General features: G+C 50.2%; 2 protein-coding genes across 8 annotated transcripts in view; one reads left to right on the forward strand and one right to left on the reverse strand.

The window, feature by feature from the left end:
- Positions 1 to 911: 911 nt before the first annotated feature.
- YDJC (YdjC chitooligosaccharide deacetylase homolog) lies at positions 912 to 5,125 on the forward strand. Of its 2 annotated transcripts, none has more exons than XM_072599698.1 (5): positions 912 to 1,283; positions 1,443 to 1,602; positions 1,692 to 1,807; positions 1,990 to 2,167; positions 3,930 to 5,125. In XM_072599698.1, exons 1-4 carry the CDS (start codon positions 1,120 to 1,122, stop codon positions 2,138 to 2,140), a joined length of 591 nt encoding a protein of 196 aa, XP_072455799.1. In that variant the 5' UTR covers positions 912 to 1,119; the 3' UTR covers positions 2,141 to 2,167; positions 3,930 to 5,125. The 2 variants fall into 2 exon arrangements, with proteins under 2 accessions (XP_072455799.1, XP_072455798.1); XM_072599697.1 differs by having other exon boundaries at positions 1,692 to 1,791; positions 3,930 to 5,124.
- A 9,447-nt stretch (positions 5,126 to 14,572) lies between these two features.
- The window catches only part of UBE2L3 (ubiquitin conjugating enzyme E2 L3), a 61,557-nt gene continuing 48,752 nt past the window's right edge, over positions 14,573 to 27,377 (reverse strand). For all 6 annotated transcript variants that reach the window (XM_072599700.1, XM_072599705.1, XM_072599703.1 and 3 more), the window contains 2 exons: positions 26,117 to 26,303; positions 14,573 to 15,417 (listed from right to left, as the gene is read on the reverse strand). In XM_072599700.1, coding sequence (XP_072455801.1) covers positions 15,263 to 15,417; positions 26,117 to 26,303 — 342 coding nt within the window. In that variant the 3' untranslated portion in view covers positions 14,573 to 15,262. The remainder of the gene's footprint in view (positions 15,418 to 26,116; positions 26,304 to 27,377) is intronic.

Raw genomic sequence — 27,377 nt, forward strand, 5'->3', positions numbered from 1 at the left:
CCTAAGAGCTTGGTATCTCTAAAGCAGACAGCAGTGCCTACCTCTCAGACCTGTGGTGACGGTCGGAGAGGACCGATGAGCCCCGCCTGACCCAGCCCCGCCTGGCACAGCGCACTGCTTAGTCAGTCAGCCAATATGATTTCCTTCTGGAGATGTGCCAGCCCTGGGCTCAGTGCTAGGCAGACAAAGAAAAGTCAAAGGTAGAGTTCGTCCTAAATGGGGGAGACAAGCAAAGAAATCTACTTATCTGCCTACGTGATTAAGGGGAAATTATTACCCGAGGGAAGGCCCTAGAACTCAGTGGGATGGGGAAAGGCTTCCTGGAGAAGGTGGGATTTTAGTTGGGTCTTGGAAGAAGCCGGGAGGCCGGGGTGAGGAGGGAGCATTGCAGGTACCGGGCATGGACAGGCCGGGGAACATGCCAAGGCTCGGGAGACAGCGTCTTGTTCGAGCAACTTCCAAGAAACCGCTGTCTTCGGATCGGAGAGCACCAGGCGGGGTGGGGTGGGGTAAGGTGGAAGAAGACGGGACAGGTGCCGGGGAGAGGGGTTCAGTTCTGTGAAGGGCTTTGAACGTCACTCAGGATTTTGTGTGATTCGATCCTGGCGCTGTGAGGAGCCCTGGGAGTTTACAAATGGTCATTCCCCCACTGAACCTCATTGAATCTGGTGCACCCAGGACGAGTGTGAAGGAGTCGCCCACCAGGATGCCAAGGTCAAGACCCCGGCTAGAACGCGGGCGCTGACACCCGGGGACTCCCAAAGTGGGAACCGCGGAGGTGTTGAGGACCGCCTCCGGGGCTCTAGATCAAGACCTCCCCGGGCCTCAGTTTCCTCCTCTGCAAAACTGGGGGACTGAGACCGAAGGCTTTCTTCCTATTCCCTTCCAGTATTTCCTGACGCTAGGAAGTCCGCGGCCAACGGCTCGGGTCCCACCCCAGCCCCACCCGGCCCCCCGAGTGCCGGGGGGCCTCCTCCCACTCCCACCTTGGCCCCGCCCCGCCCCACCCCCACCTGGCCTCTTTCCTCCCCCGAGCCCAGGACTGTTTCCGGCCCCAGCCTCAGACAGACCTTGGTTGTCCCCCTCCCCGCACCCGGGCCGACCGGTCGCCCGCCTGCCATGAACGAGTCCCGCGTGCGGCTTGTCGTCACCGGAGATGACTTCGGCTACTGCCCGCTGCGCGATCAGGGCATGGTGGAGGCCTTCTTGGCCGGGGCGCTGACCGGGGTCTCCCTCCTGGTCAATGGCGCGTCAGCGGACACCGCGGCCCAGCTGGCCCGCAGGTGAGAGTGGGGGGACCGCCAGAATCTGGATGGAGTCTGGACCAGGAGGGAGAGGGAGGAGCCAGGAACGGGGCCCCAGGTGTTCGGCCCTGGGTGGGGGGGGCGAAGGGAAGCTCGGAGGCCGGCTCCGGGGCTCCCCGAGCGTCTCCATCCCCGCAGGCACCGCATCCCGGCCGGCCTTCACGCCAACCTAAGCGAGGGTCGGCCCGTGAGTCCCGGCTTGGGCTCCAGGACCTCCCTGATCGGTCCCGGTGGCTTCTTCCTGGGCAAGATGGGCTTACGAAAGGCGCTGGCGGAGGGCCGGGTACGGTTACCCGAGGTAAGGCCGCCACCCTAGAGGGAAGGAAGAGAGGGGGAGGGGGAAGGAGAAAGGCCCCGCCCCAACCCCCCCTCCCCGCTCGGGCGCAGGTGCGGGAGGAGCTACGCGCGCAGCTCAGCCGCTTCCAGGACCTGCTGGGCCAGGAGCCCACCCACGTGGACGGCCACCAGCACGTGCACGTGCTCCCTGGTAGGGGTGCTCCCAGGTAGGGGTCCGAGATTGAAGCGTGTGGGGCGGGGGCTGTCCTCTCCCAGTCCCGGGCTGCAGGGGATTTTGGAGGTGTCTCGTCCGTGCACCGACCTAGGTGGGACCCCCGGGCTCCCTCAGCGCCCCCCCCTCGAGGTTAGAGCAGGGGCGGGGCTCCAGCTGATCCCCATCCATCATTAGGTGTGCGCCAGGTGTTCGGGGAGGTCCTGCGGGAGTACGGGGTCCGGTACACCCGGGTGCCTGTGGAGGTCGGCCTGCGCCGCTGCGAGTGGCTGGAGCCCCAGCTGCGGACCTTCGCTCTGGCAGTGGAGGAAGATGCCCAGGCCGCTAAGGAGGAGTTCGAGGAACTAGGCCTTCGGTAAGGTCCCTGGGAGTCTGGCACCGCCCCCCCCCCCCCCCAATCCTACACACGGCAGCCTCAGTTTCCTCAACTATACAGTGGGGATGATACTGGAGAATCATCTGTATTGGGACAGCCATTGATTTGCAGTTCCCGGGGTCAACTGCTTATGAGCTCCTATTGAGTGGCCTGGAGAGGGCCCTGCCCTTTCCTGTAAGTTGAAAGAAATGGATGGAAGGGTCTTTAAGATTCTCTGCAGTTGTGGCAGTCTCCCACCCTGGACGGGGCATCTCCAAGGGATGGGCAGATTAGGACCAACAGATAGAAATGCAGAGACCTGACTGAGCTCCAGGAAAGCTCTTCTGGAGCCCAGCCCATCTGACCCGGGTCTGGGGATGGGCATCCCACATCACTTCACTACCTTTGGACACATCTCCTGAGGCCACAGGGTAACAAAGTGGATAGGATTTGGGCCTGGAGTCAGAAGAATCACCTTCCTTAGCTCAAATCCAGCCTCAGATACTTCTAGCTGTGTGACCCTGGGCAAGTCACTTAACCCTGTTTGCCTCAGTTCCTAATCTGTAAAATGCACTAGAGAAGGAAATGACAAACTACTCCAGTATTTGCCAAGAAAACCCCAAATGGGGTCACAAAGAGCTGGGATTGCAAAATGGCTAAAGAACAAACTCCCAAGGAGGTTTTAATTGTCAGAAAATCAAATGGAACCTGAATTGACCTCTCATCTCTCCCCATGGCTCCTGCTTCTGCCCTCTGGGGACAGGTTGGACAAACCTGATCTCTCTTCTCCCTTGCAGCCATAAGCTTATAGATCAGGGCTACACACTGAGAGGCAGGAGAGGAGAGAGCTGCTCACATGCCATGAGTAGATGGGGGAGGTGGATCTGTCCAGCACTGTGTCCCTTGGCCCACTATCCTCCCTAGCCTCTTCCAGGCATTCCCTAAATTCTTCATTTTCTTCACTCTCCCGTTGAGTACATGTCCTTCCTACACAGTGATGCCCAGAACTGAGCAGCAGCCCCCAGATCTTAGCAAGCCCTCTTTTGTGGCAGCTCTGAGTTGATCAATCAGCCCCCTATGCTTCCTTGTCAGTCACTGGCAGCCTCTGAATAAATCCCTGAGGCCCTTCACAGGAGACCTTGGGGTCTCACCATTCATCTGGCTCCAGAAGTTTCACAAACGTGAGATTAGGAAAGGTATAGTGGGATAGTAGGTCATCTGAAAAAATGGGGGTGGGGTACAGGTACAGCAGTATGCTGAGTACTGAGGGGTTGGAGATCTTGGGAAGTGTCCAGGACTTTGGAGGTGATGGTCCTATTGTATTCTGCCACAGCCAGGTCACATTTAGTCTTCAGTCACCATTGAACAGGGTGTGGGTACGCTGGAGAAGAAAACACCCAGGGTGGTAGAGGGCCTAGAGACCTTATCATCATCCAAAGATCAGTTGAAAGAACTGTGGTTAGCCTAGATGCTTGGGGGGACATCTCATGGAAGAGAGCAGAGCCATGGCCCGGAAGTCAGAAAGATTTTGTACAACTGAAGGAAAGATGTCCTGGCAATGACTTGCCCCAAAATGGGTTGCTGGAGGAAGTGGTGGGCTCCCCCTCACTGGTGGTTTGCAAGCAAATATTGGGTGTCCACTTGTCAAGGATGTTGAGGGGCTGCTATCCAAGTGAGGGCTGGCTGAGAATGGTCTCTGAGACCCTGAGATTTTGTAAAATGTTAGCCTCCACCCCCAGGGACACAGCCTCTCTCTCCACAGGTGGCCTGATGCATACATTGGCTTGAGCACTATGGGTAAGGACATGTCTGTGAGCAGAATTGAGGCTGCCATTGACCAGGCTGTGGAGAGCGTCCTGAGCCCGGAGGATACCCTGCAGGGAGGCCGAGCCATCACCATGGAGCTCATGACCCACCCTGGGTACCCCAGTGTCTCACCCACCAGTGGCTGTGGGGAGGGGCCTGATGCCTTCTCCCAGTCCTGGGAGCGGCTACACGAGCTGCAAACCCTACTGGACCCTGCACTCCACAATTCCTACCGACAGAGAAGCATCAAACTGTGTGCCTTTAAGGACTTATGAGACTGGTGGGGAGGCCATGGCCTCCATCTAAGCCAGGAAAAGTCTGCCTTTCAGCCCTGTCTCCATTACTTGTCCAGTGGCAGATCCTGGAAAGTCACTTCTGTTTCCTTGGCTGTAAAATGGAGGGTTCAAAGGAGGTCTCAAGTGCTGTCTCCCTCTGACATCCATCGTTCTAATGGACAGCCTGGCATGGGTACACTGCCTCTGGAATCTGGGGACCTGAATTCAGATCTCACCTCTGCCATGTGCCCTCCTTGTGACCATGGGCCCTTTGCCCATGTGGACTTGTGAACCCCTTTGCACTATGGGCCTCAATGTCCTCAACTGTAAAATGAGGTCTAGCTCTACATCTACAACCTCTTCATAAGACCTTGGGGGCAGGAGGGAAAGCTACACTTGGGATTTAGATGCCTGAGTTTGAGTCCTGGCTGTTGACACTGACTGGCTATGTGACCCTGGGCAAGTCATTTCACCAGTCCACCTCAATTTCAACCAAAAAAATGGGGATGATGGCAAATAACTCCCAGGGTTAATATGAGGATCAAATGAGATATCTGTAAAGTGCCTGGCATACAGTAGGCACTTAATCAGTGTTCTCCCATTTGCTAAGAAAGAAATGGGCTCAGAGTACAAGGAAGAACTTTAAAGAAGAGGATTTGAAACCTGATCCCAGAGTTAATGGATTGCTACTGGAGTTTGCTGGTAACTCCCTAGGGAGCGGGGTGTGATGATACAGTCACTCTGCACTTTAGGAGGATCATTTTGGCAGTGGAATAAAGGATTGGTTGTACTTTTTTAATTAACAAAAAATCTACTTTTTCTCCCCCTCTTTCCCAAGAGGGGGGTATAAAACCCCAAATCTTTGTAACAAAAATGCCTATTCAGCCAAAACCAATGTGCCTGTGTGCCACTTCCCAAACGCGGATCTCATTCTGTGCTGGGGCAGTGGGTGGGGCGCACGCAGCTTCACCTTCAGCCATCTGGAGGGGGCCTGGTTGGGAGCAGACCAGGCAGGTGAAAGAGGGAATGGTTATGGAGGTGGAGCCTGATGACAGCTTAATCTTTGACTGATAAGTTTCTTTGGAGAATGGGTTAAATCCTGCCATGATTAGTGTTACAAGGAAGATACGGAGCAGGAATTACTTCCTCAGCCAAGGAACTGGGGCAGCTCCAGGGAAATTTTAAACAGCAAGCTTGGGAATCCCTAGAATCATGACTAATGAGGGTGTGGTCCAATGGAGGCCAATCGGGAGCAGTTTTCAGTGGTCGAATTCTGTCTGCTGGAGGAACTTCCTCCCCAGCCGATTGCTGGGAGGTGGGGGTGGGGTGGGGTGGGGGTGTTGTTTTCAGGAGGGTTGATAAATATTTGGGTGCTTTCGTCCAGAATGAGAAAATGAGGGCTCCTGCACACTCAGCCCTACATGCCAGTTCCTTGACAGAGGAAAAACAGCAAGAAAGGGGGTAAAATTTTCCAAAGAGACTGGCTTGGTCAGCTGGATGTCTCTTCTGGTAGGAAAAGGTTGTTCCCCAGGTGGTTTGGGTTCAATACTGACCACTCCTAAAAGATCTGATAGTTAAGAAGAGACTGTCTTAGTCCAGTAGCACGGTATGGACACTGAACAAGACACCCACGTTGATACCGTGGTGGGCAGCTCCTTTGCCTGGGTTATCCACCACAGTCTTTCAGTCAAGCAGCAGACCCAGCTTTTAGATTTTTATAATTAGGGAACCAGAAAGCCACATCAACAATCTGAGCCTTAGTTCTCTGCACTAACTAAATTGTGAGGGCAGTTGCAGAACCTTTTACGGAAAAGCTCTCCTAACCTGTATGGGAGGAGACCTAAGTTGATTATACTGTTCATTTTATCTCATTTCGCGAAGGCAGTGATATCTGCTGCCATATTGACCGGGCTACATGAGGTTACCATAGTGGCAGAGGTCCTAGATTGGATGGTGGCTTATCCAAGACACAAGAGGTAGATCAACCCTTGGAAAATTTAGTGTGGTCCTTTCGGCCAAGTTTTCAAAGAACCCAGATGATTCCACATTTAGTCTGTAATGTTAGTCTGATAACCGCTCTCCAAAGATGACAAAAAAGAAGGCTTGAGGCTTAATGAACTTAAGTCTTGGAGAACTCACATTCCTCACTTGAGCACTCTGATGGCCTCTCAAGGCTACCGCCTTCACAGACCTCACAGGGACTCCCTAGTAGTATCTCTTGCAGAATCTCCTTGTGATCCTGTGGATGCCCACATTTTCAGAGGTCTTTGTCCACAGCGACCAGTCTGAGTTGAGCCTTTGGCAGGTAATGAAGGGGTGATCAGATGAAAGGAAGATATTTGGAACCTCCTAGGGACACACCAAGAAGAAGGACTGCTGAGTCAAAGGGTCCCAATATTCCTCTGGTGATGCTATTACAGGGCTGCACTCTGACAGATGCATAGGGCCCTCATTCTGGGAGGAAGGGAGCAGTGAAGACTTCAGGAGACCAAGTCACAGAACATTATTTTATGAACGAGTGGCCCCAAATCCCTCAAAGGTTGGATCAACATCTATGAAAAGGGCAGGAATCTGGTTCCAGGGTGGCCTTGCCTGATGGCCTTCCCTCCTCTCTGTGACTTTTGCCCCACTTACATGGAAGAATGAAAGAGACTTGCTTTTTGAGAACTGGGGAAATCAGAACCCTAGAGCTATTTGATATACCTGGTTTATAGTCTGAACTTTGGAGACTGAAAAATGAGAAGTCTATAAAATGTCACTAAAACTTGGTTAACATCTTGGGTTCGTAAGAGTGCAAAGAAGGGTTTTCCCCACCTGAATACCTTGATAATTTTTCTAAGGCATGTCACCTGGGGCTGAGGATCTCATGCCAGGAAAGGCAAGAGGCCAAGACTGAGAACAAGGTAGGGTAAGCTTTTTGGCTAGTCCCAGACTAACTAGAACAAGGGAATTTTGCCTTCTCAGGGCTGGGAAATGCCACCGTATCTGGGCTCTCTGCTAGGAAAGCATGGTAGTATTTACTCTTTCTATGAGAAAGGATCAGTCAAGGATTTTAGGTGAGCTAGAAGTGGGAGGCAGCAAAGCCCCCTCCACAGACAGCAGCATTCAGCGGGGATCAGAGGAGTAGGAAGAGAGAAGGCCACGCAGGGAGGAGACGAACCTCTTTTTCTCTGCCCTGGAGATGCATTCCCTGGGCGAAACCCTCCATGGGGGGGAGGGGCACATGTACACCCCAGTCACATACAGTCCTTATATTCCTCTTCTCATTGGTGCTGTATTTATTGGAAATGGACTCACAGGTTTATGGGGAGATTTTGTTGCCTTATCTTACTTAAACTGCCTCTCATTAAATGGCTTTGCTCTGAATTAATTGCATTTTCTGGGTGGCTATTAAAGGCGAGCCCATCGGTGGGGGATAATGAGTTACAGTTATTACAGTTCCAGCCCCGTTATGGGAGTTACTCACAGGACTTTGAACCAAGGGTAAGTGTTCCCTGGAGGCCCCAAGTCTACCAGTCAGGGGAAGCCTTGGGCACTATGTACATATTCATACGGGCAACTCTTTCTCCATACTTGTTTTCCATTTCATTTTTGGTTCTGGATCTCCAGTGCCTAGCACACTGTAGGTGCTTAGAAAATGGTTTGGTCAGTAATGAAGCAGAAGTCCACGTCTGCTCCTCCACGAGATCTCTGTGCTGACCAGGGCTTTCCAAGGACAGACCCAAGAACACCTTAGGTGTCACCCTGGTGATGTCAATGGACTTGGCTGTCAGCTTGGGGTTAACTCGGGGACACCCAGGACAAAGTAAGTGCAGAACCTGACCAAGGATCCATAAGTTGCTGTTTTTTCAAAAAATGTTTTATTTCCTTCCTCTTTACACAAGTCATGGCTGTACTCATAGCAACCCCCACCCTGAACAATCTCTCATAACAAAGAACAAAGTCACATCAATGGTGACCTTGGACAATCTATGCCAGGAGGTGCCACCAGTAGGGTACTTCCTTGTCACAGTTACTGAGGACACTCTTCTTTTGAATCTGCATCAGTTTGTACAAATCTTCTTCCCCTTCTCTGAATTCCTTCTACTCTTCATCTTCTCTTTTCGCACAGTAACATTCCACTCCATTCACAGACCACAGTACTCAGCCCTGCCCCCATCAATGGGCCCCTTTCCCCATTTTGCTTCCAGTTCTTTGCTAACACACAAAAAAGAAATGCCGCTATGGATATTTTGGTAAAATATGAATACTGTTTCTGTCTTCGGCCTCCTTGGGACATACCCAGTACAAGGACTCCTGGGTCAAAGGATATGCGAGGTTGGACCAATTCACAGCACCATCAATGACATCTGTGTGACTTCCCACATTTACTCTCACACCTTGTTAAGAACACAATCATTAATGTCAGAGCAAAGTGAACTTTTGTACCTCTTATATGAAGGGAAATTCACTGTGGATCCAGGCCAGTGACACACCTTCCATACAAGTATTTGAAAGGCTGGCCTACAGAACAGGGAATAGACTGTTATGTTTGACCCGAGGGGGTGGGAGGTGGTGCCACGATTAGGCATATTAAGCACTTATTGGGGATACTGTGAAAGGGACTCTTGGTCAGAGATAGGTGAGACCAGAACATTCAAGTCCTTCCAATTCTTAAGTTCCATGAAGTCTCTTCCTCTCTCAATGGGCTTCCTCATCTGTTAAAGGAAGGGGTTGTTTTCAGCCCCAAACCTCATGAACTTTCTTCCTGATATCTCCTGCCTGACATCATGTCACAGAAACCTCCAACACTTATTATATCTTAACAGACAAGCTTTCTGGGAATGGAAAAGGAGACACCTTCTCCTCCCCACCCTGGCCCCCCCTGTCCCCTCCATCCCCCCATGGGTCCTGGCCTCTCTAGCTCCTAGGCTGGCCTTTAAAAGAAAGGTTTATTCTCACTTTAAAAACCACACCACACCCTAACAGTCCCTTCCCTGTCATGCTCTGCTCCCAAAAGAGCTCTCCCTTTTTACAAGCACAAAAAAAGCAAAGTTAGGGAGAGCAAGGTGACCCACTGACCATGGATAGCAAAGCATGTCACATACAGCTCTGCTGAGGGAGGGGCCTGCTGCATCATCTCTCTCCCAAAGTCGTGCCTGGGGCAATACCTGGCTCGGGGCTCTCCTCTCTCTGCCTGTTTCGTTAGCATTACTGGGGTCCCTAATTAAACTATTCTCTTGGTTATGTTTCCTTCTCTCTTGGCACCTCTCGATTTTTCCTGTCTGCCATTTCTCTTGGCACAACAAAGGATGTTATATCTATTCCTAGGCCACAGGATTTTCAGCCACTCCCGACTTGATGGACCCTCGCTTGATTTCCAAGTTCATCCCTACCACAAGTTCTGCTGAAACCCTCATCTGTGTGCCCAGCAGTGATGCCACCAGGCCAAAGGTACAGTTTAGTGACAGCGACTTTCTCATCTCAGCCCATCTAACACCTGGCATGGGACTCTGCACCTACTGAGGCCTTATCGACTTGGACTGTGTCCCCTGCCTCCTCAAGCCTCAACCTGTCCCACGTGGCTCTCAACGAGAGAAGCAGATTCAGAAAGGATCTGGTTCTTCCTTGTCTGTGCCATCAGCTGGCCCTCAGAAGGTGCGGCCATTCTAATGCCGAGCCTGTACTTTCCCAGATCCCAGACCGTCCTCAGCTCTGGTCTATGACCACAGCCTCCTGGCAAGCTTCTCACGCCAAAGCCCTGGCCAGCCCATCTGGACCTTTATCCTAAGACTTTCCTGTTCTAACCTTTCCATGGCCCCACTGTGCCTAAGAGGAAATCTACATTTTTTTGGTTTGGCACTCAAGGCCCCCACCAGCTTAGTGACTTTTGGGACATAGTTTCAAATGACCTTCCAGAATGGCCAAACCAGCTGCCAGCTCCACTAACGCCAACTCATTGGGTCTTCTTCCCACAGCCCCTCCACCATCCAGCTCCCTTCATGTCATCTTTGTTGCTTTGCCAGGAATGAGGTTGGAAACTCAAAAGTACTTTAATTTGTGCTAATTGAATTATTAGTGATTTGGATCATTTTCTATATGGCTATTGATAATGTGGAAGTCTGCCTTGGAGGGTCATTGGTTGAACCTGAAGGATGCAAAGATCTCTGCAGTTAAGGAAGCAGGTGTAGAGTTACTTCTTTGAAGTGATGGATGACATCACTTCAGAGTAACCAGGACAGGTGCTAGGAGGAAGAAGCAAAGTTCGGAGAGACAAAGGAGCCCCTTAGAGGACAGGGGAGGGGGCTGCACAGGACAAAGCTCCTCACTTCCTAATTTCACCTGAGTAATAGCCCACCCAGTCCCCTCACCCTTTGGGACAGCCCACCCTGGCCCCTCATCCTTCGGGAGACTGTCTTCCCTGGGGGCCCTCCCACTCAAGAGGGAGAGGTAGAGCCAAACACTGATCTCTAACTAGCTCAGGGGCCCCACGCCAGGGGGTCCCACTGGAGAAGGGTACCTCACCCTTGCTGTATAGGGTGTGATCACTACTGAAGCCTCGGGGAAGGGACTCACAGACTGCACACAGCTCTAAGATGCCATGTTGTCCCCATTTGCCAGCTATGAAAGCCAGATCTGAGAACTTCATAGCTACAAGGGACCTAATCTGGCCCTACCACTTCCTTTCAGAGAGGAGTCCTGGCAGAACAGTGGCTGCAAATGCAAGGTTTTTTGTGCTGGTGATATGGCTTTCATTCAGCAGGTCAAAAACTCTCAAGGCCTGTTTCCTTGGGAGTAAAATGAGGGGGTTACAGGTGATTTCTAGGCCCTTGGAATCCTGATCCTCTCCTCCTAGGGCAGATTTCTGAAGAACTCTTGTGATCTATCAGGCTACTTCTAAGGTGCAGAAAGGTCTGGAGGACAAGATCTGAACTGAAAAGATGTGAGTTCCAGTCTCAGATCTGTCATTAGCTGTGACCTCTGTCAAGGCCTTCCCCTCTCTAGACCTATTTTTCCATCTGGACCAGATGAGGGATCTAAATCTGTGATGAGCAGACCATAACCATCCATCTCGATGGCCCTCTCTGTGTCTCACTCTCCAAAGTCTCCACATTGCCAGGTTCCGGTGCTAGCCCACCCACGTACCATCTACCTACCATCTGATTCCGTGTCTATCCTGCTGGAGTCTCTCCCAGAACTCAGTCAAATGCCCTGCATGTAGACAACCTGAACAGACTGCTGACTCCAGAGCTGACTGCAGAGTTTATCGCAGGAGGAGCTTCTGAGGCAAAATGGGCATTAGTCTTAGAAGTGGGAACTAGCTGAGGGAGGGTCTGATTCAAACACACAGTTACAAAACAGCACGACATGAATGGTTCCAGGACTGAATTAAATACAACACTGAAAGAAAGCAGGAGCCAGTGACCTTTCAGCTTGAGCATGATCAGTCTTTATCTATGCCCTTGACTTTGTGGTCTTACATACCAACAGCACCTTTCAGTGTTCATGATGTCTGCATATAACCTGAGAAGTGGTGCAAAGTAACGATCAGTCAGCATCTTACAATTCAGTTTACTTAATTCTCACAACAGCCTTGACATCATTCCCTGAAGCTAAGTGTCTCTGTCCCCCAGCAATTCCTGTGTTGTTATAACTAGGAGATCAGGTTGTTCATTATGGGGTGAGAATGAGCCTTTCCTTATCACCTTCATCACTGTGAACTGACAACCTTTTGTTGGGCCAGGACCTGGATGTTAGAAATAAATGTAGAGAAATGTCCTCTGGGTACAAATGATGTTCCCAACAGGGCCCAAGACAGAGAGAAGAACGTGTGAAAACCCAATTTTGGGAGCCTGGGGCGGGGTTGATGTCAGGGTGGATGCCCAGGGAAGTGAAGGGAATCACCTTCTTCTCCAACCTACATGGCCAAGCTCTGCATCCTGGGCCTAGAACCAAGGTCACCAGTCTCTCCCTGAGCTGAAAGGAATCTGACAGAGCATCTAGTTTTCTTCATTTTACAGATGAGGAAATCAAGACCTAAACCAGCGCTTTCCTGTGGTCAGCAGACGTTGGATTTCTCCTGAGCCAGGATTCTTGCAATTACACACTGCAGTCAGAAACCCTACAAAGCGGCATGCCCCCAACTCCGGCCCTTAACTCCAAGTGTGTTTAAGGGCCGGTTTTCTCAAAGCTACTGAAACCTTTGCTTAAGATGAACTGACTCCTGCCTCAGGTTAAAGGCCTCTGCAGTGTGAGGTCACAAATCACCCTGGATCCCTGTCCAAGCCTGGGGGACAAAATTCAGAACAAGGCTCATCCTACCTGGGGGCCATCACTTTAGACCAAGAGAGGCCCCAGAGAAGCAATCGAGAAGCGTGGACTTGGTGACAACGTGGTCTGTTCACAGCTTACTTTTCTAGGCCCCGCCGGATGTCTGACGACAAAAAGTCATGGCCACAAAACCTTTGAGAGCATTTTTATTTAGGGTAGCAGAATGGAATCGCAGAACCTTAGAAAGTCTACACCACAACAAGGTGGTGGTGGTGGTGGTGGTGGTGGGGAGAGTATGCTGTAGTTTGGGGAAGGGAAAGGCTGCTGAGAATTCAGCACATTGTCAGGGAACAGTTAAGGAGCAGGAGTGAAATCCTGAGTGATCCAAGGATAGCCAGCACCTCCTCATCCACCATCATACACAACGATTTGGTTCTCACTATGGCAGAAGCTTCTCCCCCCACCCCCCACCCCCTTTCACAACTCCCCTTCATTAGCTCTTTACAGAAAAGCCATAGCTTGGGAGGCAAACAACAAAACCCACATTGCTCTACATGAGTTGCCCGCTTGGTGGCCCAGAGCAGCGTCCAGTGGGCTCACATCCACACACTTTCCAAGTGCCCGGCTGCGCGGAGGTTCCCTCTCAATGGCATTAACCTGAGAGGCGACAATCAGAACAGTCTAAATACTATGAGAGAGAAGCAAGTGTTATTGAAAGAGGAAAGGACCAGACAGTATCAAAGAACGGCAAGCACTTCCCGTTCAGAGGCAATAACAGGACAGACAGTGGCTTGGTCTAGGGAGGAGTCTGATGGAGGAGTTAAACACGCTTTCGTTTGACAGAATTTGGCATTTTATTACAAATCCAAAGAGTTGGGAAACAAAGTCCGTACCAATTTTCAGCAAATGAAGAGACAGTGGTGGTTGTGTTGATGATGGGTGCCCCTCTGCCCTCTGAAAACATGGGCATCCCCCAAATGCAGTCGAGCACCCCATTTCCTGGAGAGGGCTGAAGAAGTAGGGGATATTTACAGGCCAGCAACATGGTCACTGACAAATGAAAACTTCATAAAACCTCCCATTTTTGCACAGACAAAAAGCAGAGTACCCTACATGTCTCAATGCCCTGGGGAGAAAAACATTAAGCTCTAGAATCATCCCTTCCTCCATGGTCTAGTCCTCCTCAGAAACTAGGTTAGACTAAAGATTTGAGATCATTTGGAACAAGATTTTAAAAACTGAGAAAGGAGTCAATCTTACATCACCAGAATTACCACAGCAAGTATCTGGGCATCAACAATAGATATTTTCCAGGATCTCACTTATTCATTTGGGGCGGGGGGGGGGGGGGGAGGACCCTATTTATTTTTAAGAGACAGCAACATTTTAATCTTTTTAATTCCATATGATTGCAAATCTGTAATCACTTTTTATTTCTACCAAAAAAAGTAGTCAAAATGCTTCTAAGATTAAAAACTAAAACCCAAGCAATCATCCTTAAAGGGTAACTGAAGGCAGCCTTCTTCCCTGGGGCTGCCTGGTCCGGAGGGAGGGGACAATGCCTTGTTTCATTTAAAGTGGTCAATGGAAAGGGAAGCTGCCCTCTTCCAGAGAGGCTCTTCTAAATGATGCTAAAAAAGGGACAAGGGGTAGGGAGGAAGGGTGATGGCCCTGACGCAGACCAGTGACACCTTTGGGTGTTACAAGTAGAATCCCAAACTCAAGTTTTGTTCTCTAAGATTACTGGGGGTAAAGGGGGAACTTTGCCAAAAATTTCCAGTCCATTCTGATACAAAGTTCTATACTCTGATGGAAAACAAGGTGAGCAGAACTGGCTTTCCACAGTCACATGGCCATCTTTCAGGGGTTTGGGTATGCATTTTAATAGAACAGGCGGTGGAGGACCCTGCACGGCCCCATTCCCAAAGCTGCTTCCAACCTGGCCGCTGTCAACCATTTCTCCTCTTAGCGAGATAGCCCAGAGACTGCACAAATACCCCCAGCACCGCTAACGGCTCCTCCCCCTGCAGGGCAGCTCTGGGGCCAGGCTGTAATTCAATCACACACACAAGCAGACAGTCGGGGTGTGCCCATTTAATCGACATCTTTTTGATAACATCAGCCAGATTTACACAACAGCCAGGCTCCCTCCTCATCACAGACTTCACCCTGGGTTGGGCCTCACTTGGGTCTCTTAGAGGTTACAAACTCACAACCCGTATCTCACAAAGCACAGAGCCACAGGGAGGAAAGGCGAGAGGACTGCTGGATTGGAGGGCATTTTCTTTCAGGGCTTGGGGTGGGGGTGGAGGGAAGGGAAGAGGTTGAATGGGGGGTTCCAAGGCATTGTTCTGGGGATAGGGAGTGTGACTAAAATGAACTCAATAAAATAAGATCTACAAAGGGGAAGGGAGGGATCAGGAGTGTGCACCACTCACTAACTTTCGGTTTTAAACCTGAAGAGAAACTCAAGATTTGGGATAGATTTGGGCAAGAAAAGAACACAGCATCCTTTAAGGTAGATTGAAGCAGTGATTTTTAAAACAAGGAAATCAGAACTAGAACATCTTAAATTTTTAATCCTTTCTTTACAGGTTTACCTAGACCACTTTTGATTAAGAAAACTGTAGAAAGTTAGTAAATGCCACAAGTTAACGCCAGGAGGTCGCCCCTGTCAATTTCCCAAAGAGTCCTGGTTGCGGGGTGTTGGAAATGCACTGCTCCGGGTCTCCGCTCGCCCTGGTTGGAATCAATCACGGAAGATTTAGTCCACGGGTCGCTTTTCCCCATATTTCTTTGTAAACTCTTCAGCATTCTTACAGAATTTTTTACGGTCCTTAGAGTACTCTTCAGCTAGGTCAGCCCGAAGAGGGTGCTCAGGCTGGGGGTCATTCACCAGTGCTATGAGGGACTGGATGACTGCCAAGAGAAGGACAAGGGCCATCAGTGGTTAGAGCATTCACCGGTGCATTGCTAACCTGCCAGAGCCACTACCCAGAGGTCAGGGCTCTTGGAGCTGTCCTCAGGGTGCAGACACCAGATAAAACCATCAACTAAAACAGTCCCACCCACAGGTTAGGAGTCAGGGAGAAGTGACTGGCCAAGTTCTTCGGTTTTATCAGGATTCAAACCTCTAAAAAGAATCACAGAGCCACAGACCATTAGCATGAGAAGGGACCTCAGGATTAAGTAGGATGTCCACATATCATGGGATCATGAACTGAGGGCTGGAAGAAGCCTTGGACGTCACAGATTCCCAACTAAAACCCTCATTTTATGGGTGAAAAAACTGTAGCCAGACAGAGTGAATGACTTTGCCCACAGGCTTACAAGTGGTAAGCAGCAGGATCAGGATCTGAACTCAGGGCCCATGAGGAGGTTCAGCACTCTTTTGTACAACCCATGATCCTAGAATCCAACAAGTTCATTGTTACAAAGAAAGGCCATGAAGTCACTTGGCCGGTGGCCAAAAGGGCCAGAGAACCAGCCTTTGAGGTTCCAGGTCTACACCCACCAAATGCTCTTACCCCAGGTGCCACCACATGTCTGCTGGTGCGACAGTGTGCTCTGCCACATTTTCAAGGATGGTGTATCTTATTCTCTTCAGATGGGGGACAACGACGCCCAACTCTGGCAAGGACCCACCCCATTTCACAAGAAGATGAAGTAGGAAAGGAGTCCACGGGTGCAAGCTGGGATATCAGCTAAAGGGGCAGGACAGAATAACAGATGTGACAAACACCAGGCACCTATTCTAGAGAGGAGCCTGCACTGGGTGCAGGGGCACTGAGGAAGGGAAATGACTCAGCTCTCAGCCTTGAGGAATGAGCCTCATACCCCAATAACTATGGTTAGAATGGGATGCTGGATCCAGGGGGGTAAAATATTGAGGCCTGGGAGTTGGAGAAAGCATTTCTGCCTTGGATGCTGGACAAAGAGAAGGATTTAGAGAGATAGTTGTAAGGGAATCCCTAATACTGAAGTCATCTGGCTGAGCCAGACCTTCGAAGGCCTTGAATGGCAAGGCCTGAACTAGGGGGGCACCAGAAGGGCACAGAGGGGAAAGATCAGAAGAAAGCAGAATCGAGAGGACTTGGCAGCTGGCATGGGGAGGAAGGGGATGCCCTCAACAGGCAGGCCTTTGAAGATGATGATGAATTTCACCTTGGACATGATGAACTTAAGACACCAGAAAGGCAGCTCTTGCAGAGATCTCTATGAGCCAGTTGGATGGCTATCCAATGGAGATCAGAGCTGGAGCAAGACAGGAGTTTGGCACACAGAGGTGGGATGAGAGGTGGCACCAAAGGGCCACCCATATTCAGGAGTCAAAGGAGAATAAGGAGGTGGCGGTGTCCTGGAAGCCAAGGGAAGGATAAAGAAAAGGCTATGGGGTTTGGTGACAAAGATGTCTCTGGGAACCTTGGGAGAACAAGCTTCATTAGTGAGGGAAGATGATGGAGGCCGGGTTGCATAGGGCTGAGAGAGACAAGAAATAGTGAGGAAGTAGACATTCTAAGTCTCAACTACTTCTGGAGAACATTAAAATCTGCATTCAAATCTGCCTCTGTCACACTGTCTGCCTCCAGGTAAGATATAGAACTTCCCTCAGTCTCAGTTTTGACATCTGTAAAAACCTAGCCATTATCATTTGTTCCAAGAAACATGGGGTGAAGGAGTGGCAGGGCAGGATCAAGGAAAGGCTTCTTTAAAAGGACCTTCAATTAAGACCTGTGTGGATGCTGACAGGATGAGACTGAGGATGATGAGACAATGGGGACCAAGGGCCTCAAACAACAGACAGTTCTTGCTTGGTGTAAGCGGACCTTCCTCTAACCTCTACTAAAGTGGTTTTTCTCTAATACTAATTTGCTCTTGGAGATGAGGGTGGGAAAGAAGCAGGAAGGGGGCCCCACACATGTCAGAACATGGAGTTAAGGACATGTGGGAGCTGGGGACAGAAAAGTGAGAGCAGGAGAAGGAGAGTCTGGGGCCAGCCACGGGGTGGGGGCCTGACTAGAACCGAGAGGAAGTACACCCAGGGGACAGACAGGAGGACGGGAGACACAGGGAGACTGGGGGAGACACAAAACCCAAGCACACACCCCAGAAGTCTTGAGCTAAGCCCCAATCTGGAGGGGGCTCATTTCTTTTGCATTCACTTGGAGGCTTTTTTGCATAGCATAGTAAACATAGGGTTTTTCTGGAATGTGGATTTCTTTCAGAACTCTTTATGTAAGATTAAATTTGCATAATGCAAATTTATGCAAAGTGAGAACTGTCCTAAAACAGCAAAAATCCCCTCCCTAGGGCAGTGCTGCTCAGCTCTACACCAAAGATAGCTCACAGGTGTTTGGTGTTGATTCTGTCAGTAAATGAGGCAAGCAAAAGCTGGAACTTCCTGAACTAAATCCAAAGCTAGGACCAAGAAAAGGCGTCCCTTACATGGTGGTGACAGCAGGAGACTGTGGAGCAGAGGCATCAGGGAAAAGGAGAGTGAGCCACTGAACCAGGAGGGAAGCCCAAAGAGTTGCTTAGCCCTGAACAGGAAAACTGCAGTCAGAGCTGGAAGGCCACAAGACAGAACAACGTCGATGTTCAGGAAAGCCCAGTGCTGGGCCAAAGGAACGGAAGCTGGAAGCAGGGGCAGGAGCGCCCTCCCAGCTCTGAGTCCGGGCAACGGGTGAATATAGCCAAGGGAAGGAGGACGAGACCAGGCCTCCTGAGGACATCGTCCCCAGAAACAGCACAGAAACAACGTGGGAGTCAGGACTCATGGAACTGAAATCTGCCTCTGACACTTAATGGTTAGCTATGCAACTACTCATATCCCTTTCAACTTCTCTGGATCTCAGTTTCCTCATCTGTAAAACAGGGCTAACATAACACCGAAAATCTCAGTGCTGGCAGAATGCTTGCAGGCCTAAGTCAAGACCCACTGGACCAAGGCTCCCCATGGAACCCTAGCCTTGGCCTGTAGCTACTCAGCAGCTGCCTGAAGACCTTGGGTGGGGGGCATCCACTACTTTCCCCACATCAAGCCTTCAAGAAGCTCCTTTCCCTGTTCCTAGCTCTGACCACCTCTATGACACAAACACAACGTTGCCAGCAACCTCCCTGCCCCGCAATGGTTTGGTAAAGGAAGTGCTTTGTAAACTGGAAAGCAGAGTTTTGGATTGTGCGCCAGGGACTTAAAAGCTAGCCGTCTGCCAAGAAGATCCTTAGCACAGCCCCAAATGTGGGGAACAGCCTTGTCTATAGCAAGGACCTCAGGCCCCCATCCTCTGCACTCTTTCCAGTTCTCCATGTCTGTCCTACAGCAGGGTGGCCAGAGCTGCAGGAGGCCTCTTCAACTGAGGGCTGAGCCCAGGGAGGCTGCTGCCTCTCTTGTTCTGGAGCCTTTCTGCCCAGGTTCCCAAGATGAGTGGAGCTGGCCCTGCATAGGGCTCTGGCCAGGCCTTACCCAGCTGGCATTTGTAAAACTGAGTTTTCAAACCTAAATGCAGGACCTGACATTTATCCCAACTATATTCAATCATGCAGGTATGCTGTCCCTGTATCTGTGTTAGCTTTCTCTCAATGGTACAAGAAAGCAGGCTAAGCACAGTGGAAGCCTGACAAGCATCTTGAAGGTGTCATCCCAGCTAAGGCAGGTGTAGTTTTAGGAATACGTTTCTAGTTCTGGTATGACTTTAGAAAACTCTCCATCTGCTTACTGCAGGTATGAAATTCCCTGCCTGGAAACCTCAGGCATCAGCAGACCAGGGCTGGAAATCTCCCCACTCACTGGCCCATCCACTCTCCATATCCTAGTGATCTCTCAACCCTGTAACAAAGCACAGAGGGAGCAGTCCAGCAATGTGAAAGATGGATCCTGATCCATGCAGTGGTAAGGAGTACTGCACTTGGGGTGGGTGTCAGTCCTGGTCCCACCATGTCCTAGGCAGATCCCAACCCCAAATGACATCTCGAGGCTGCTCCTTTCTCTTCCCTACAATCGAGAGAACATCACGGGGGGTACAAAGTGGACAGTGTAGAGATGGGAGCTTGAGACATCGAAGAGAGGCTTTCAGCCTTGGTACTTGTGGCTCAACTCTGAAATAAAGTCAGCATCACCACAGAAGACAGTCCTGTGGGCATTCTGCAGCCAGTCCCTTGGGATCAGGGAGGTACAATAACACCCACAGCCCTGTTTATAGCTCAGGGAACTTTTGCCACTCTGGTCTTTGTCCTATGGGGTCTTCCCGATGGGCATCTTCTTGAGATGCCCTGCCATGGTTTGGAGGGCAGAGTGGGCTGCCTAAGGCTGAGCAGTGAAGCAGCAGTGGCTCAGGCAATTGTGCCTGAAATGAAGACAGTCATTGGCAGAAGCCTTGGCCATAAGGCGTGGAATTCTGCCCCCCCAACCCCCAATTCACAGCTTTTCAAAAAGATACAGAGGACATGGCATCAGTGTCAGAAGAAAAGGAAGCAGAGCTGAGAGATCAGAGATCCTTAGGACTGTGCCACCTGAGAAGAAATAAGGAACATCTACAGGGAAAGGAGGAAAGAGTCTGGCAGAAAACTGGCCCCAACAAGGAGGAATCAAGAGGTCCTTGCCCTCTCCTCACCTGAGAAGCCCTCTTGGCCCCCAGGGGGCCTCCTTCCTCTCTACATACCTAGGCTGAGAGGGCAGTCTCTTCCAGAGAAGACAAGAGTTCTTTCCAAAGGAGATGGGTCAAGGGAGCTCCTGGCAGCATTCCTCTGTGAAAGTCAAAGGGCTCTGGGAGGTCAGCTAGTTCAATTTTATCAATTTTATAGAGGAAAATCATGAAGTTAAAAGAAGTGGGCTGTTCTGACCAAGGTCCCATGGCTGGTGAATGTCAGAGCCAGGTTTCAAAGTCAGACAGTCTTATTCAACCCTGTGGATGCCTGTTTCACCAGCAGCCCGCCCTCACAGCACCCACATCTCCCTATAAGTTCTGTCTTAGTGGCCGCCACTTTGGCCAACTCTGAATGGCCAGCCTCTCCGAGCTGAGCTGGTCTGGGCCTCATCCATCATCCATCATCTCACCCTTTTGGGTTTGGAAGGATCTGCCAAAACATGCCCACCGCTGCCAATGAAAGGTCAGGGACACCCCACACCAGACCATTTGATGGAGGTCACCTTCTATTCTGAGGAACTGAAGAGCCTGGAGGTTCATGGGAATAGTCCAACAGTCACCAAGATGGCTTCTCTCTCCAATGACTTCACTTTCTTTTACTGAAGCCTCTAACACACATTGTCAGCATCAAAGCCCAGGAGGACGTAGAATGGGAAGGCGCTTGGCCGCCGAGGCCATAGATCATTTCTGGTGGAGCTGATGAGCATGGGGGAAAGAAGTGAGGAGGAAAAAGGCCTGGCAGGCACTGAGGATGTCAGGGATGTATTCCTGGATGTGTCAAGTGCATTGGAAAGCTTGCCAGCTGTGGATACCCCCAAATTCCCGCTGCCTCTGCCATCTGTACTCTGAGCTCTCTCCTCCCTTCCAGCTTCCAGTCTTCTCACTTGAACTCACGATCGGTAGTCCTCAGCCTGGTCTCTCCAACTGGTCTCTTCCATTGAGCTGCTACAACCCTGCCCAAATAATCTTCCTTTCACATCTCTCTCCTCTTCACAAACCTGGAGTGGTTCCTGATCTCAGTCATCAATGCTCACTGACTGACAGGCCATCCCACCCAGCAGGTGGTACCCTCGATCACATAGCTTTCCTCACTGCTAGGCTCCTGGAGGCTTTCCTTCTGCCTACAAATATGCCCCAAACCAGCCTGGCTGGGAAAGCTCTCAGCCCATTTCTTTTCTTTCTGTGGGTTCTTTCCTTGAGAATCCACTGACAAGAAGTAAACCCCACTTCTCTCACACTCTGCAGTCTTTATCTGCCCTCATCATTCCACCCAAACTGCCCAATCCTGCTCCCAAGGATCTGTTAGATGCCAAATCCAGTGGCCTTTTCTCAACTGTCATTCTCCCTGCAGCCTCCAACACAGTTCAATATCATCTCCTTGACTCTCTCTCTCCTGGATCTTCTCCTACCTGTCTGACCTTGGCTCCTCCTCCAGGTCACATCCTCTCCCCAGAGGTGACCCCAGGCCTCTGTCCTGGGCCCTCTGCTCTTCTCATTCTGTGCTACTGCACTTAGTGATCTATCTTATCAGCTTTCATGGTCTGAATGATCATTTCTATGCTGATGATTTTCCGATCCACTTGTCCAGCCTTAATCTCTCTGCTGGCCTTCACACTTTCATCTCCAACTCAAATGCCCCAACTTCATGATTTCCCTCCCCTCTTCCAGCCTCCCTAGGGCTTTGGAGAGCACCACCATGCTTCCAGTCCCCAGACTCATCCCCCACTCCTCTCTCTCACAAACCACATTCAACAGCTATCTGGTCCTGTCACTCCCAAGTTCCTGTCTCCTGTGTCTGCCTCCTCCTCAACACTGACACCTTGTGTCTCACTCCACTTCTGGCCATCCCTAAGTCAGCCATCAAAGTGATCTCCAGAGCTCCTTATTGCCTCTGGGATGAAATACCAAATACTCTCACTGGTGTTCAAACCCCTCCTCCCTTTCCTGCCAGCACTGGCCTCCTGCTGGTCACTGACCTTGACCCTCAATCTCCCAGCACCCCCACTTATCCTGTGTCCCTTGTTTGTACAGAGCTGTTGCCATACTGTTTTTCCCCACCTGACTGGGAGCTGCAGGGGAAGAAGGCTGGTTTTTGCTTTGTTCCATCCCAAGAAGTTAGTACAGCACCTGCTTCCTAAGTGAATAAAGTATCAAGAGACCATGTGGGACTTCACATCTGCAGAGCTGGCATCCCAGCTACGCTGGCATCCCCACTTGCCTCACGCCTTCAACTCCAGAAGCTGTCAAAAAGCTCTGGGTTTTCTCAGAGCCCACCCAGCAGCAGCACAGTTATCTGTCTATGTACTTATCTCTCCTTCCTCAGAATCCTGGCAGCTCCTTAAGGGAAGGGGTGTCCCATCTGTTTATATTTGTATCCTGGGCACCCAGCACTAAAGGCAAAAAGCACAAATGTTCCTTAAAGAATGGAATGAAGAAAATGGGCATATTTAGCCTAGAGTTTGAGGAGCTCGGAGGGGGGGTCAAGGGAAGGCCATGGTTACTTCAAACGATCAGAGGTGCTTTGTGGGAGAAGTCGGCTTCCTCCATTTTCTGTGATCCCTACAAGAAGGGCCTAGGGCCAACATCTAGGGGAGGCAGAATCTGACTCACCAGAAGAGTTCCCTGGCTCTGCTGAATCCTCTGTCTGGCCCCATGAGGGCTGGGACCAAGTGTTAGCTTTATTGTTCTGTCTGCCTGGTATAGTGATAATTAGATCAAAGAATACAATCTAGAATTTGGTGGTTGTTCACTCGTTTTTCAGTCACGTTCAACTTTTCATGACCCCCATTTGGAATTTTTTTTGGCAAAGTCACAGAAGCAGTTTGCCATTTCCTTCTCCAGCTTATCTGACAGATGAGAAAACTGAGGCAAACGGTGAAATGACTTGCCCAGTTTTACATAGCTAGTAAGTTGCTGGAGGTCATATTTGAACTTAGGAAAATGAATCTTTCCGATTTGAGCCCCAGCACTGTCTCCACTGCGCCACCAGCTGTTCTCATTTAATAATTATATGGGTCCAAACGTGGAACTGGAAGCCTTATGAAGCAGGGAGCGTCCTATCAACAAAAGTGTTCAAGCCAACGCTGGAAGGTCCATTTATCAGGGATATTTCCCAGCAGGGGATGGCCTAAATGAGCGGTTCTTAGCCTCTTGATCTCTCTGGAAGTCTAGGAGAAGGCTAAAGGGTTTTCAAACACAAAATAACATTCACAGAATTACAAAGGAAACCAATGACAGTAAGAGAGTTACCAATTTTTTTTTTTAAAGGTTCCTGGTCTCCTGGACCAGGTGATCTCGAAGCCCCTTCTTCCAGCTCTGCGAGTCAGTGAATCAGTGATAGCATGAAGAGTACAGAGGGGGTGTTCAGGGGAGCAAAGCCCTATGGGAGATAGAGGGGAGGACCCCAAAACAGCCATTGGAAATAAGGATGTTGCTCATTTTTTTTTTTAAAAGCTGTTAGCAATTGATCACCAGGGATGAGCTGGGAACTCAAAGCCAAGTAGACTCTAGAAGAGGTTAGCAATCTGCTAAGATGGGAGCCCCTCTTGCCTGGGTCCCTCCCATTACCACTTGCTCCTTGCACCAAAGCTGAGGTCACTCTCTCTCCACCCGCTATAGCCACTGAAAATGGCCTGATGCCAGTGCTGGCAGCGCCTGGGGAGCCTCTCTGACTGCTGGGCCAGGATTCGTATCACAGGGTCCTCACTTCCAGCTAGGGAGGCCTTCCTAGAGCAGGTGCCCCCAGCGAGGCTTGGGGGTGGGAAGATTCCTTGTGTCCCACCACAGAGTAGCAAAGAACTTTCTAGAGCTCTGCGCTCCTAACATCTAACTTAGTAAGGCCACAAGGCGCCAAAGGAGATTCCATATTAGAAACAAACTCCTTTAGTGCTTGTCTGCTCCCACGGGCAAGAGTTACTTGATGTGCAGCCTCATTGTGCTCATGGTGAGTAGCGAGGAGGCCCAAGAGACTCAAGGGTCACATAAGAACAAACCCCCTACTGCACCAAGATGAAGCTTGTTCCCAGAGGCTGGAGCCAGAAGAGATCTTTCCCTTCTCAGCTGGTCCTAACACTTCCTCTGACAGGAGGAAGCAGGAAGAAATGACATGCCCCAAGTCTGAAGGAGTAAGCCCCAGAATGAAGAGGAGGGCAGGCTGGGCCCTGAATAGGGGTGAGAGGGGGATGGGCACAGGAAGTTCCACAGTGCCTACTATATATCAGGTGTATTACTAATACAATCTCACTGGACCCTCACAACCAGCACCACCCCAACACAAAAATACGCAGAATTAAAGATGAGGACACCAGGCTGGCTTAGCTGTGAGAATTGTGAGCAAGTCACGGCCCCTCTCCAACCCTCGCCACTCTCATCTGTGAGATGGGGATCATGCACGGGGGCTTGGGAGGTGAGGACCCCAAGAGTCTCAGGCCATTGTACGACTGTTAACACTGAAGGTCACAAGGCTAACCGAGAGCAGAGCCTGGAGGTGACATGTGAGTCTCCTGACATTTACTCACATCTCCCTCAAGGGCAGGCAGTGGAAGACCCTTTTCTAAGAAAGAGGGTAAAGGATTCTGTGATGTGCAGGCATTCAGTGGAAGGGATACAGGAGATAGTCTGCAGGCCCCAAGCCAGCTTGGCTGGAGAGGAGAGCTTGGGCTGCAACTGAAAACAAAAGCCAAGCTGCCTCATGCCTCCAGCAGGGACCTTAGTCAGGTGGATCTCATCTCACAGGGTGCTCCCAACACAACACACCCCAAAGAAAAGTCTATGCAAATGTTCCAGCTCCTACTCTGAAGATGGGCTGCATTAAGGGTAACCACGAAAGCTTTCAGTCCAAAGAAGGCTCAGTGATTCTGAACTGCCAGGACGTGTCGTTCATAGTCCATGCAGTGCTGTAGCTGGACAGGCCTGGAGAGGTCTATACGGATTTAAAGAAACCAAAGCTTAGAGAAAGGAAGGAACTTGCCAATGTGGCTGGCATGGTGAAATCACTGGCAGTGCCCACACTAATATGGCCAGCCTGGTGAAGTCACTCGCAGAGCCGGTGTTCAAGTCCAATCTCCTGACTCCAGTACAGACCTCTCCACCCATGTCTGTCTGTGTGAAAGCATGGAGCAGCCTGCTAACCCAGGAGGACCATCTCCAGATCCCATACTACTCCTTGGAGGGCAGAGCCAGTACAGGGCCAGAGGGGCCTGCCTTGGAGTTTGACTCCTCATTGTTTCAGTGATCATATGCCAAGTGCTATCCTCATCAACAGTAGGCTTTGTGGAAGCAACTACTATTGCCAGGCACTGTGCTAAATGCTGGGGATACAATGAGAGGCAAAGGACAGCCCCTGACCTCAAGGAGCTCCCAGTCTAGTGGGGGAGACAACACGAAACAGAGATGAACCAAGAACCTTGGGACAGGGGGTGGGGAGTTGGGGTTGATCTCAGACGGAAGACCTTTGGTGGGAAACCAAATGCCATCTCACTCTGTTTCCCAAGGCTCTCCTGGTACCCTCTGCTCCTCTATACTTGATTGGATTGCTGGGAAACATGGGCTTCATTTCCCAGGGGAGTCAAGATGCTGGATGGAGGGAAAACTAGAAAAAAGTGTCCCATGTGCCCAAGCAATTCCGCCAATGCTCCCAGCAGCAGCAGGCCTCTGTCCTCCATTCCCCTTCACTTTCCTTGGTCTAGCGCAGATATGTCAAAATGAGTTGACTGCAAAATTCCCAGTGTGGCCCAAGCAGATTAAAATGCAACTAGGAAATGTTTACCAAAAGAAACACAGATAATGCCAATTTGTCACTGTGTGGCAGCAGGGACCTCATTCTATTTGGTTGACCCCACTGGTCAACACTTGCCTAGATGATCAGATGCCAAGTCAGGCTGGTCCTGACATATGCAGAGTAGACAAAGGGTACTTTCAGAGGACACCAAGAACCTGGAAAGGCCACCCAAGGGTGAGCCCAGAGCAGGTCTTACCTTGGTCAGTTTTGGTGGCTGGCTTCCAGTTTTCAGCACTAATTACTGGCAGACAGACCTGCCCTTTTTCATCGATGTTAGGGTGGTAAATCTTTGTTTTAAAAGTGATCTTAGGTGGTTTGAATGGATACTCTGCTGGGAAGTTGATTTCGATTCTGAAGGCTCCCTTGTCATACGGAGGGTTGTCCTATGAACAGAGACAGAGAGAGAATGAAGGAATGACGAGCCACAAAATTAGCTAAGTCTGGACAGAGCTAACATGCAGATGGTGCAGATCAGGGGGATTTTAGCTCCACAATTTGGAAGGCTTTGATGAATGCAATTTAAAAGTCAAGCACTAAATAGTTCAAAGGCAAAGATTCAGCTATTTCATATAAGTAAACTCAGTAAAATTTGTTAAAAATTTATTTGTTTTCAGTTTTCTACAATCACTTCCATAAATCTTAGACTTTCTCCCTCTTCCACACTCCTCCTTCCCCAAGACACCATGCAGTCTTATATGGGTTCTACACATGGCTGGTTGGTTGGTGGTTGTCATCCTTCGTCTTCACAGAGGACCAAAATGACATCACCACTGTAAAGTGAAATTTCAGTGTGTCCAACTGTGGCTGATCAGACCAGTACGAGCTCAGAATGCTCTACCACAGGGTGGGCACAGAGAGTCCGTTTTAATACTTGGACTGGATATCCCAAATATGCACATCCTGCGTTCACTTTGTGCTGTCTCAATTCTGTTTTGCTCAAAGAGCACAGCACCCTTTCTGGTGTGGGCACGCCATGCTAAGCAGTCCTATGCCAGTGTCTCCCATGTTGTACAGTCAAATCAAAGTTCTAGAGAGAGAGACCTTGAGAATGCCCTTGTATCATTTCTTTGGGTCACCATGTGATCATCTGTCCCATGCAAGTTCTCCATGAAATAGGCTTTTTGGCAAGAGTACATTTTTGCATTCGAACAACGTGGCCAGCCTATCAGAGTTGCACTCTCTGAAGCAGAGTTTGAATGCTTGGCAGTTCAGCTCGAGCAAGGACTTCAGTGTCTGGTACCTTGTCCTGCCAGGTGATCCTCAGAATCTTCCTAAGACAGTTCAAATGGAAGTAATTCAGTTTCCTGGCATGGTGCTGGTAGACTGTCCATGTTTCACAGGCATACAACAATGAGGTCAGCACAACGACTCTGTAGACCTTCAGTTTGGTAGTCATTCTAATACCTCTTTTCTCCCAAACTTTTCTTCAGAGCCTCCCAAACATTGAGCTAGCTCTG

Source organism: Notamacropus eugenii, chromosome 4, assembly GCF_028372415.1.
Source record: "Notamacropus eugenii isolate mMacEug1 chromosome 4, mMacEug1.pri_v2, whole genome shotgun sequence".
NCBI classification, from domain to species: Eukaryota; Metazoa; Chordata; class Mammalia; order Diprotodontia; family Macropodidae; genus Notamacropus; species Notamacropus eugenii.

Coding starts and splice junctions, on each gene's coding strand:
- YDJC (XM_072599697.1), top strand. CDS start 1,120: ATGAACGAGTCCCGCGTGCGGCTTGTCGTCACCGGAGATGACTTCGGC. Junction 1,284..1,442: donor GCGGCCCAGCTGGCCCGCAG/GTGAGAGTGGGG, acceptor CCATCCCCGCAG/GCACCGCATCCCGGCCGGCC. Junction 2,168..3,929: donor TTCGAGGAACTAGGCCTTCG/GTAAGGTCCCTG, acceptor CTCTCTCCACAG/GTGGCCTGATGCATACATTG.